General features: G+C 40.9%; 1 protein-coding gene across 1 annotated transcript; it reads right to left on the minus strand.

Moving 5' to 3' along the window:
• Positions 1-11,595: 11,595 nt before the first annotated feature.
• Positions 11,596-12,525, minus strand: LOC116571095 (olfactory receptor 1L6-like). Its single transcript, XM_032308848.1, has one exon. It carries the CDS (start codon positions 12,523-12,525, stop codon positions 11,596-11,598), a length of 930 nt encoding a protein of 309 aa, XP_032164739.1.
• Positions 12,526-12,863: the final 338 nt, after the last annotated feature.

Raw genomic sequence — 12,863 nt, forward strand, 5'->3', positions numbered from 1 at the left:
TGGGAGTCTCTCACTCTCTCTCCCTCTGCCCCCACCAAACTCTAAAACGCATAGATAAATCTTAAAAAAAAAAAAAACGAGAGGACTTGCTACAGCCTCAGTATTCTTCCTCCTCTGTAACAGCAGCATGGACTAAAGAGTTCGGGCTGGAGCAACCCGTCGTCAGGAACAGGAGCCAAGGAGAGCTGTAGGGCTTTTCATGTGTAGCATCTCCTGGGACCTAATCCCCAATCTCCTAGTTAAAGACAAGATGGGGAAAATGTCCAACCTCCCAGCTGGCCCTTCTGGGCCCTGGATTTGTGAGTCCCAGCAGTGTCAGGAGCACCTTTGTCTCAGAGTGACCACATCTGTCTGTGACTCCTGAGAATCCTGCACCTGCTACCCTTGCCCTGGGCACAGGCAGGGGAGAGCTCTATCTCCTCCTTCCCCGATCTTCCATGGAGTTTACACATTCTAATCAGATTCCAATCCTCTTAAAGAGAACCTATACTTTCTCAGAAAATCATAATAATAAATGAATTGGACAGGTTTGGTGTAGGATGCGCTACACATTGTCTTCAAATTCCTACTGTTCTGTACATAGAAAGGGTGAACATACTTGTTCCCTATAACTCCAGAGATGAGAGAGATGGATCATCTATAAATATCTGCTGAAATAGTAGAGGCTTCTGCATGCAAGGTTACTTTAAATTTCTTAAATTGTGAAATACATCATGTATAAAACACAGCATGCAAAACACATAAGACCATTTTCTTACAGTTTAACCAGCTATGTGTATATATGTGAATCATGGATTATTTTTATTTGCCTATTTTTGTCTTTTACATGAATGGAACATTTACCTTCTTTCACTCAATTTTATGATTTTTTTTAAGATTTTACTTATTTATTTGAGAAAGAGAGAGAGAGAGTGAGAGAGAGCATGAGAGGGGAGAAAGTCAGAGGGAGAAGCAGACTCCTCACAAAGCCGGGAGCCCGATGCCCAGGACCACGACCTGAGCCAAAGACAATTGCCCAACCAACTGGGCCACCCAGGCACCCGTCAATTTTATGTTTTTGTTTTTTTTTTTAATTGTTTTCTATGGTCAAATAATCTTCAACAAAGCAGGAAAGAATATCCAGTGGAAAAAAGACAGTATCTTCAGCAAGTGGTGTTGGGAAAACTGGACCGCCACGTGCAGAAGAATGGAACTGGACCCTTACACCATACACACAAATAAACTCAAAATGGATGAAAATCCTAAATTTGAGACAGGAATCCATCAAAATCCTAGAGGAGAACATAGACAGCGACCTCTTTGAGCTCAGCCACACAACTTATTTGCCAGACACATCTCCAAAGGCAAGGGAAACAAAAGCCAAAATGAACTGTTGGAACTTCATCAAGATAAAAGTCTTTTTTGCACAGCAAAGGACACAGGGCAGCATATGGAATGGGAGAAGATATTTGCAAATGTATTATCAGTAAAGAGCTATTTTCTAAAATCTATAAAGAACTTATTAACTCAACACCCAAAAAACAACAACAAAAAATCCAGTCAGGAAGTGGAGAGAAGACATGAACAGACATTTCTCCAAAGAAGACATACAAATGGCCAACAGACACATGAAAAAAGGCTTAAAGCACTCGGCATTAGGGATATACAAAACCATTGGGTGTTATATGCAACTAATGAATTGTTGAACACTATATATGAAACTAATGAGGTACTATGTATTAGCTAATTGAATTTAAATGAAGAAAAAAAAGATACCATAAAAAGAACCACAGTGAGATACCATCTCACACCAGTCAGAATGGCTAAAATTAACTCAGGAAACAACAGATGTTGGCAAGGATGCAGAGAAAGGGGAACCCTCTTACACTCCTGGTGGGAATACAAACTGGTGCAGTCACTCTGGAAAATGGTAAGGAGGTTCCTCAAAAAGTTAAAAATAGAACTACCCTATGTCCCAGCAATTGCACTACTAGGTATTTATCCAAAGGATACAAACAGTGATTCATAGCAGCAATGTTCACAATAGCCAAACTGTGGAAAGAGCCAAGATATTCATCAGCTGATGAATGGGTAAAAAAGAGGTGGTATATATACACAATGGAAGATTACTCAGCCATCAAAAAGGATGGATTCTTGCCATTTGTAATGGTGTGGATGGAGTAGAGGGTATTATGCTAAGTGAAATAAGCCAGTCAAGGAAAGACAAATATCAGATGATTTCACTTATGTGGAATTTAAGAAACAAAACAGATGAGTGTAGGGGAAAGGAAGAAAAACAAATTAAGATGACATCAGAGAGGGAGACAAACCATAAGACTCAACTCTTGGAAACAAATGGAAGGTTGCTGGAGGGGAGGTAGCTGGGAATATGGGGTCACTGGGTGATGGGCATGAAAGAGGGCACTTGATGTAGTGAGCACTGGGTGTCATACACAACTCATGAATCACTAAATTCTACCTCTGAAACTAATAATACACCATGTGTAAATTAAGTTGAATTTAAATTAAAAGTTAAAAAATTATTTGCATGTAGTTGACACATAATGTTACATTAGTTTCAGGTGTACAACAGTAATTCAACTGCTCTTTATGTCATGATGGGCTCACCACCAGTGCAGCTACTGTCTGTCAGCATACGACACTATTACAATACCACTGACTACATTCCCTATGCTGTGCCTTCTATTCCTGTGGGTTTTTCATTTCATAACTGGAAGCCTGTACCTCCCACTCCCCTTCACCCATTTTGCCTGCTCCCTGCCTCCCTTGCCTCTGGCAACCATCAGTTTGTTCTGTATTTATAGTCTGATTCTGCTTTTTGTTTGTTTATTCATTTGTTTTGTGTTTTAGATTCCACATGTAAGTGAAATCACATGGTATTTGTCTTTCTCTGTCTGGCTTATTTCACTTAGTGTAATACCTTGTGGGTCCATCCATGTTCAATTTTGTTTTTGACACTCATTCATATTGATACTTGTAGCTACAGGTTATTCTTTTTCACTGATGCATAAGAAAGGGTCACATTGTCCTACCTAATATCTTTAGGGCTTTTCATTTTGGAATTCAGAAACTTTCTCATTTTAGATATATAAGATTGTACATATTTATGATGATTTGATATGCATATACTTTGTAGAATGATGACCCCAATAAACATATCTATCACCTCACAGAATTACCATTTTTGTTTTGTGGTGAGAATGCTCAAGATTATTTACTCTCCCAGCAAATTGCAAGTATGTAATACAGTATTGTTAACCATCATCACCATGCTGTACACTAGATCCCAGAATTCACTCATCTTATAGCTGAGAGCTTGTACTCTTTGAAGGTCCACTTAATCATCCACCACACCTTTTCTTTTCCTCTCCAGAAGGTGGCTACATTTACCCCCTCCCTCTTTTTTTTTTTTTATTTATTATTTTTTTATTTATTTATTATTATTTTTTTTATTTCCAGCGTAACAGTATTCATTATTTTTGCACCACACCCCGTGCTCCATGCAATCCGTGCCCTCTATAATACCCACCACCTGGTACCCCAACCTCCCACCCCCCATCCCTTCAAAACCCTCAGATTGTTTTTCAGAGTCCATAGTCTCTCATGGTTCACCTCCCCTTCCAATTTCCCCCAACTCCCTTCTCCACTCTAAGTCCCCATGTCCTCCATGCTATTTGTTATGCTCCACAAATAAGTGAAACCATATGATAATTGACTCTCTCTGCTTGACTTATTTCACTCAGCATAATCTCTTCCAGTCCCGTCCATGTTGCTACAAAAGTTGGGTATTCATCCTTTCTGATGGAGGCATAATACTCTATCCCCAGGGGTACAGGTCTGTGAATCACCAGGTTTACACACTTCACAGCACTCACCAAAGCACATACCCTCCCCAATGTCCATAATCCCACCCCCTTCTCCCAAACCCCCTCCCCCCAGCAACCCTCAGTTTGTTTTGTGAGATTAAAAGTCACTTATGGTTTGTCTCCCTCCCAATCCCATCTTGTTTCATTTATTCTTCTCCTACCCACTTAAGCCCCCATGTTGCATCACCACTTCCTCATATCAGGGAGATCATATGATAGTTGTCTTTCTCTGCTTGACTTATTTCGCTAAGCATGATACACTCTAGTTCCATCCATGTTGTCGCAAATGGCAAGATTTCATTTCTTTTGATGGCTGCATAGTATTCCATTGTGTATATATACCACATCTTCTTGATCCATTCATCTGTTGATGGACATCTAGGTTCTTTCCATAGTTTGGCTATTGTGGACATTGCTGCTATAAACATTCGGGTGCATGTGCCCCTTTGGATCACTACGTTTGTATCCTTAGGGTAAATACCCAATAGTGCAATTGCTGGGTCATAGGGCAGTTCTATTTTCAACATTTTGAGGAACCTCCATGCTGTTTTCCAGAGTGGCTGCACCAGCTTGCATTCCCACCAACAGTGTAGGAGGGTTCCCCTTTCTCCGCATCCTCGCCAGCATCTGTCATTTCCTGACTTGTTGATTTTAGCCATTCTGACTGGTGTGAGGTGATATCTCATTGTGGTTTTGATTTGTATTTCCCTGATGCCGAGTGATATGGAGCACTTTTTCATGTGTCTGTTGGCCATCTGGATGTCTTCTTTGCAGAAATGTCTGTTCATGTCCTCTGCCCATTTCTTGATTGGATTATTTGTTCTTTGGGTGTTGAGTTTGCTAAGTTCTTTATAGATTCTGGACACTAGTCCTTTATCTGATATGTCATTTGCAAATATCTTCTCCCATTCTGTCAGTTGTCTTTTGATTTTGTTAACTGTTTCCTTTGCTGTGCAAAAGCTTTTGATCTTGATGAAATCCCAATAGTTCATTTTTGCCCTTGCTTCCCTTGCCTTTTGCGTTGTTCCTAGGAAGATGTTGCTGCGGTTGAGGTCAAAGAGGTTGCTGCCTGTGTTCTCCTCAAGGATTTTGATGGATTCCTTTCGCACATTGAGGTCCTTCATCCATTTTGAGTCTATTTTTGTGTGTGGTGTAAGGAAATGGTCCAATTTCATTTTTCTGCATGTGGCTGTCCAATTTTCCCAGCACCATTTATTGAAGAGGCTGTCTTTTTGCCATTGGATATTCTTTCCTGCTTTGTCGAAGATTAGTTGACCATAGAGTTGAGGGTCTATTTCTGGGCTCTCTATTCTGTTCCATTGATCTATGTGTCTGTTTTTGTGCCAGTACCATGCTGTCTTGATGACGACAGCTTTGTAATAGAGCTTGAAGTCCGGAATTGTGATGCCACCAACGTTGGCTTTCTTTTTCAATATCCCTTTGGCTATTCGAGGTCTTTTCTGGTTCCATATAAATTTTAGCATTATTTGTTCCATTTCTTTGAAAAAGATGGATGGTACTTTGATAGGAATTGCATTAAATGTGTAGATTGCTTTAGGTAGCATAGACATTTTCACAATATTTATTCTTCCAATCCAGGAGCATGGAACATTTTTCCATTTCTTTGTGTCTTCCTCAATTTCTTTCATGAGTACTTTATAGTTTTCTGAGTATAGATTCTGTGTCTCTTTGGTTAGGTTTATTCCTAGGTATCTTATGGTTTTGGGTGCAATTGTAAATGGGATTGACTCCTTAATTTCTCTTTCTTCTGTCTTGCTGTTGGTGTAGAGAAATGCAACTGATTTCTGTGCATTGATTTTATATCCTGACACTTTACTGAATTCCTGTATAAGTTCTAGCAGTTTTGGAGTGGAGTCTTTTGGGTTTTCCACATATAGTATCATATCATCTGCGAAGAGTGATAATTTGACTTCTTCTTTGCCGATTTGGATGCCTTTAATTTCCTTTTGTTGTCTGATTGCTGAGGCCAGGACCTCTAGTACTATGTTGAATAGCAGTGGTGATAATGGACATCCCTGCCGTGTTCCTGACCTTAGCGGAAAAGCTTTCAGTTTTTCTCCATTGAGAATGATATTTGCGGTGGGTTTTTCATAGATGGCTTTGATGATATTGAGGTATGTGCCCTCTATCCCTACACTTTGAAGAGTTTTGATCAGGAAGGGATGCTGTACTTTGTCAAATGCTTTTTCAGCATCTATTGAGAGTATCATATGGTTCTTGTTCTTTCTTTTATTGATGTGTTGTATCACATTGACTGATTTGCGGATGTTGAACCAACCTTGCAGCCCTGGAATAAATCCCACTTGGTCGTGGTGAATAATCTTTTTAATGTACTGTTGAATCCTATTGGCTAGTATTTTGTTGAGTATTTTCGCATCTGTGTTCATCAAGGATATCGGTCTATAGCTCTCTTTTTTGGTGGGATCCTTGTCTGGTTTTAGGATCAAGGTGATGCTGGCCTCATAAAATGAGTTTGGAAGTTTTCCTTCCATTTCTATTTTTTGGAACAGTTTCAGGAGAATAGGAATTAGTTCTTCTTTAAATGTTTGGTAGAATTCCCCCGGGAAGCCGTCTGGCCCTGGGCTTTTGTTTGTTTGGAGATTTTTAATGACTGTTTCAATCTCCTTACTGGTTATGGGTCTGTTCAGGCTTTCTATTTCTTCCTGGTTCAGTTGTGGTAGTTTATATGTTTCTAGGAATGCATCCATTTCTTCCAGATTGTCAAATTTATTGGCGTAGAGTTGCTCATAGTATGTTCTTATAATAGTTTGTATTTCTTTGGTGTTAGTTGTGATCTCTCCTCTTTCATTCATGATTTTATTTATTTGGGTCCTTTCTCTTTTCTTTTTGATAAGTCGGGCCAGGGGTTTATCAATTTTATTAATTCTTTCAAAGAACCAGCTCCTAGTTTCGTTGATTTGTTCTATTGTTTTTTTGGTTTCTATTTCATTGATTTCTGCTCTGATCTTTATGATTTCTCTTCTCCTGCTTGGCTTAGGGTTTCTTTCTTGTTCTTTCTCCAGCTCCTTTAGGTGTAGGGTTAGGTTGTGTACCTGAGACCTTTCTTGTTTCTTCAGAAAGGCTTGTACCGCTATATATTTTCCTCTCAGGACTGCCTTTGTTGTGTCCCACAGATTTTGAACCGTTGTATTTTCATTATCATTTGTTTCCATGATTTTTTTCAATTCTTCTTTAATTTCCTGGTTGACCCATTCATTCTTTAGAAGGATGCTGTTTAGTCTCCATGTATTTGGGTTCTTTCCAAACTTCCTTTTGTGGTTGAGTTCTAGCTTTAGAGCATTGTGGTCTGAAAATATGCAGGGAATGATCCCAATCTTTTGATACCGGTTGAGTCCTGATTTAGGACCGAGGATGTGATCTATTCTGGAGAATGTTCCATGTGCACTAGAGAAGAATGTGTATTCTGTTGCTTTGGGATGAAATATTCTGAATATATCTGTGATGTCCATCTGGTCCAGTGTGTCGTTTAAGGCCTTTATTTCCTTGCTGATCTTTTGCTTGGATGATCTGTCCATTTCAGTGAGGGGAGTGTTAAAGTCCCCTACTATTATTGTATTATTGTTGATGTGTTTCTTTGATTTTGTTATTAATTGGTTTATATAGTTGGCTGCTCCCACGTTGGGGGCATAGATATTTAAAATTGTTAGATCTTCTTGTTGGACAGACCCTTTGAGTATGATATAGTGTCCTTCCTCATCTCTTATTATAGTCTTTGGCTTAAAATCTAATTGATCTGATATAAGGATTGCCACTCCTGCTTTCTTCTGATGTCCATTAGCATGGTAAATTCTTTTCCACCCCCTCACTTTAAATCTGGAGGTGTCTTCGGGCTTAAAATGAGTTTCTTGGAGGCAACATATAGATGGGTTTTGTTTTTTTATCCATTCTGATACCCTGTGTCTTTTGACAGGGGCATTTAGCCCATTAACATTCAGGGTAACTATTGAGAGATATGAATTTAGTGCCATTGTATTGCCTGTAAGTTGACTGTTACTGTATAAGGTCTCTGTTCCTTTCTGATCTACCACTTGTAGGCTCTCTCTTTGCTTAGAGGACCCCTTTCAATATTTCCTGTAGAGCTGGTTTGGTATTTGCAAATTCTTTCAGTTTTTGTTTGTCCTGGAAGCTTTTAATCTCTCCTTCTATTTTCAATGATAGCCTAGCTGGATATAGTATTCTTGGCTGCATGTTTTTCTCGTTTAGTGCTCTGAAAATATCATGCCAGCTCTTTCTGGCCTGCCAGGTCTCTGTGGATAAGTCAGCTGCCAATCTAATATTTTTACCATTGTATGTTACAGACTTCTTTTCCCGGGCTGCTTTCAGGATTTTCTCTTTGTCACTGAGACTTGTAAATTTTACTATTAGGTGACGGGGTGTGGGCCTATTCCTATTGATTTTGAGGGGCGTTCTCTGAACCTCCTGAATTTTGATGCTCGTTCCCTTTGCCATATTGGGGAAATTCTCCCCAATAATTCTCTCCAGTATACCTTCTGCTCCCCTCTCTCTTTCTTCTTCTTCTGGAATCCCAATTATTCTAATGTTGTTTCGTCTTATGGTGTCACTTATCTCTCGAATTCTCCCCTCGTGGTCCAGTAGCTGTTTGTCCCTCTTTTGCTCAGCTTCTTTATTCTCTGTCATTTGGTCTTCTATATCACTAATTCTTTCTTCTGCCTCATTTATCCTAGCAGTGAGAGCCTCCATTTTCGATTGCACCTCATTAATAGCTTTTTTGATTTCAACTTGGTTAGATTTTAGTTCTTTTATTTCTCCAGAAAGGGCTTTTATATCTCTCGAGAGGGTTTCTCTAATATCTTCCATGCCCTTTTCGAGCCCGGCTAGAACCTTGAGAATTGTCATTCTGAACTCTAGATCTGACATATTACCAATGTCTGTATTGATTAGGTCCCTAGCCTTCGGTACTGCCTCTTGTTCTTTTTTTTGTGTTGAATTTTTCCGTCTTGTCATTTTGTCCAGATAAGAGTATATGAAGGGGCAAGTAAAATACTAAAAGGGTGGCAACAACCCCAGGAAAAAATGCTTTAACCAAATTAGAAGAGATCCAAAATCGTGAGGGGGGAGAAAGGGGATAAAAAGAGGTTCAAAAAGGAAGAAAGAAAAAAAAAGAAAAAAGAAAAAAAAAAAGAAAAAAGAAAAGAAAAGAATTAAAAAAAAAAGGAAAACACCTAAGAAAAATGTAAAAAAGAAAAAATATATATATTAGATAAACTAGTAAAAAATCGTTAAAAAAGAAAAAGGTAACAGTTAAAAAAAAAATTTACCCGAAGGCGAGAAAAAAAAAAAAATGAAAAAGAAAAAAATTAAATTAACTGCAAGACTAAAAAAAAATCACAGGGAAAAAGCCATGAGTTCCGTGCTTGGCTTTCTCCTCCTCTGGAATTCTGCTGCTCTCCTTGGTATTGAAACCGCACTCCTTGGTAGGTGAACTTGGTCTCGGCTGGATTTCTTGTTGATCTTCTGGGGGAGGGGCCTGTTGTAGTGATTCTCAAGTGTCTTTGCCCCAGGCGGAATTACACCGCCCTTACCCGGGGCCGGGGAGAGTAATCCGATAGGGTTTGCTTTCAGGAGCTTTTGTTCCCTGAGCGCTTTCCGTAGAGTTCCGGAGGACGGGAATACAAATGGCGGCCTCCTGGTCTCTGGCCCGGAGGAGCCGAGAGCCCAGGGCCGCACTCCTCAGTGCGCCCTCAGAGAACAGCGCCCAGTTACTCCCGTCTGCCTGACCTCCGGCCGCGCTCTGAGCTCTCCGAGCCTGCGACCAGTTCAAGGTAACACCGAGCTGTGAGCTTACTGTCGGCTCTGTCTCTGTAGCCGGCTTTCCCGTTCCAATACCCGCAAGGTCTGCGACACTCAGACACCCCTGATCCTTCTGTGACCCTGCGGGACCTGAGGCCACGCTGAACCCGCGTGGGCTTCGCCCTGGTTTAGCCTCTGGAGCGATGTCCCTCAGCGGAACAGACTTTTAAAAGTCCTGATTTTGTGCACCGTTGCTCCGCCGCTTGCCGGGAGCCGGCCCCTCCCCCCGGGGTCTATCTTCCCGTCGCTTTGGATTCACTTCTCCGCCGGTCCTACCTCTCAGAAAGTGGTTGTTTTTCTGTTTCCAGAATTGCTGTTCTTCTTCTCTTCGATCTGCAGATGGATTTTCAGGTGTTTGCAATCTTTAGATAAGCTATCTAGCTGATCTCCGGCTAGCTGAAGCAGTCTCAGCCTGCTACTTCTCCGCCATCTTGACTCCTCCTCCCCCTCCCTCTTTTATATCCAATTCTCTTAGTTCCTCCTGGATAAAGTTATATTTTTCTCCCAACTTTTCCTCAATTGAATCCTATACACCCCACAGCTTTAGATTATATTTCAGGAGTTGGAAGTGCCAAATAGCATTCCTCATGAAGATTCTCTTTGATAGTGAAATTCTGGGCTGGAGGGAGGAGGGATGGAGAAAGGAGGCTGGGGGGACATTTTGTTATTGTGGATATTGGGGAGGCCTTTTCTGTACCCACTGGAATTCTTAAGAAAGTTGACAACATAGTGGTAAGGACCTAAAGACAGAATCATTTATAGTGAAACAGTTGGAAACACTGAAATAATTTCAGGAGACACTTAGACTGAACTCACTTTGAGGATGTGTGATAATTCCCACCTTATTACAAATCTTCAGATGTTATCTGGGAAGGGTCCATGGACACACTGTCATCAAGTTTTGATATAGTGTCTGAAATTTATCTGAAGCTTGCTATATGCAAGACACTGTCTCAGAGACTTAAAACAGAAATAATATATATTTTAGGACACTTACTACATCATTTAATCCCCACAGCAGTCTACTTTTCATATGAAAACTGAGGTACAGAGGGGTTAATGTACTTGCCCAAGATCATGGGGTTGGTAATGGTGGATTTGGGCTTCTAGGCCAAGTAGTATAATCTCAGAACTAAGGAGCAGAAGCTCAGAGGGGTTAGGTAAATGATTCAAAGTGACTAAACTTAGAATTTTTCCTTTGACACCCATAACCATTTAGTGAGATTATTTATTGAATCCATTATGTAGATGAGGAAAATGAGAGTTCAGGGCATTTCATGGCTTGATTATGGTCACACAATTTGTGAGATCAAGATGCAACTTAAGTTTTCACTCTGAATCTTAGGAGCTTATTACTATGCCGGTGAAGCTACCTTCTTTGACAACTATGTGAACAGCTTTGGAGAGGTTATGAGCTGTTCTAAAGGTAACAGGAAAATCCATTAGCCAGACCCAAGGAGTTTGTGCATGAGATGAATAACTCATATGATGACAATATTGACTTACTGAGGCTTCATATGAGATTAAAAAAACATCACAACAGAAGTTTTTCCAGCTTTTCTTCAGGATAATTTTTTACACAACACTGGTTATGTCTGTGACTCATATGAGCCAGAGACTACAAAAGAAAAAAAAAAAAGGAAACTGTGTGTCTGATACAGTAAGACATCAATATTTGTGTCTCATTTTATTTATTTTTACCAAAAGATATAATAACCTTCTATTGCAATTGTCTCATTTCCACTTACTGGACTGTGGCTAATTTTGACACAGAGCTATGGTTGATATATCTTTGCAATATTTTCATAATTCAACACAGTTCCTGGCACACAACAGGTGTTTCATGGGTTCTTGTTGAATGAATGAATGGGTTTTGCTATTCTGCTCTTCTGATCAGCTTTTTCAAGGCCTGCTTCATGTCCTTGTTCCTAAGACTATAGATAAAAGGGTTCAGCATGGGAGTAACTACTGTATAGATGACAGTGACCACACGGTCCTTTGTCACTGAGTAGGTGGATGAGGGGCGAATGTACACAAATATTATGGTTCCATAGAATAGTGCCACAACTGTGAGGTGGGATCCACAGGTGGAGAAGACCTTGTACCTGCCTCTCCCGGAAGGGACCCTCAGAACAGCACGGGTGATGAAAACATAAGAGACAATAATCAAGATGAAGGGACTCATGATCACAAAGGAGCCCTCTGTGAAGGCCAGAAGCTCATTGACAGAGGTGTCAGAGCAGGAGAGCGTCAGCAGTGGCTGAACGTCACAGAAGAAGTGGTGGATGATGTTGGGCCCACAGAAGGAGAGGCGGGCCATGAGAATCGTGTGGGCGAGTGAGTGGAGGTGGGACAGCACCCAGGACGACATCACCAGCAGGAGACAGCTCTGGGGGCTCATGGTCGTGGTGTAATGCAGCGGGTGACAGATGGCTGTGTAGCGGTCAAGAGCCATGGCAGCCAGGAGGAAGCTGTCAGTGATCCCAAAGGCCACAAAGAAATACATCTGTGTGAGGCACTGGGCAAAGGGGACCTTCTTGTTCTGGCTCAGCATACTTGCCAGCATCCTTGGCACGATGACACTTGTAAAGCAGATGTCCACCAGGGAGAGGTTGGAAAGGAAGAAGTACATGGGGGTATGGAGGCGGGCATCCCCTCGGATGGCTGCAATGATGACTGAGTTGCCAGCCACGTTGACCAGATACATGGTGAGGAAGCTGGCAAAGAGCCACCCCTGCTCTTTGGGGTCACTGGTCAGTCCCAGGAGGAAGAATTCAGTCATACGGCTCTGGTTTCCCCTCAGCATTGCATTCCTATAAGTAAAAAATATGGAGGAATGTTTGGTGTATGTCCTGGCTTGGGGTCTTCAGTCTGGTAGAGGAGATATCTATAACTTGTTCCAACTTGTGTCCTGCAGAAGGGGAGTTCTTTTAGCCCACCATGTATTTTATGATATGACTTCACAGCACTGGTGTTGGCTACCTTGATTTCAATTCCAGCTTTGCATCTGACTAATTTTGTGGACTTGAACATGGTACTTCATCTGTTGTTTTTTATTTAAGAGACAAAATGTATACTACCCATGTTCTTAGGCTATTCTGACAATATGTGGTAACAATCTTTGGAAAAATGTTCAGAAAGCAA

This window comes from Mustela erminea, chromosome 12 (genome assembly GCF_009829155.1).
Source record: "Mustela erminea isolate mMusErm1 chromosome 12, mMusErm1.Pri, whole genome shotgun sequence".
Taxonomy (NCBI): Eukaryota; Metazoa; Chordata; class Mammalia; order Carnivora; family Mustelidae; genus Mustela; species Mustela erminea.

What these genes read in the sequence shown, in the direction of transcription:
- LOC116571095 (XM_032308848.1), bottom strand. Translation starts at nt 12,525, where the DNA reads ATGCTGAGGGGAAACCAGAGCCGTATGACTGAATTCTTCCTCCTGGGA.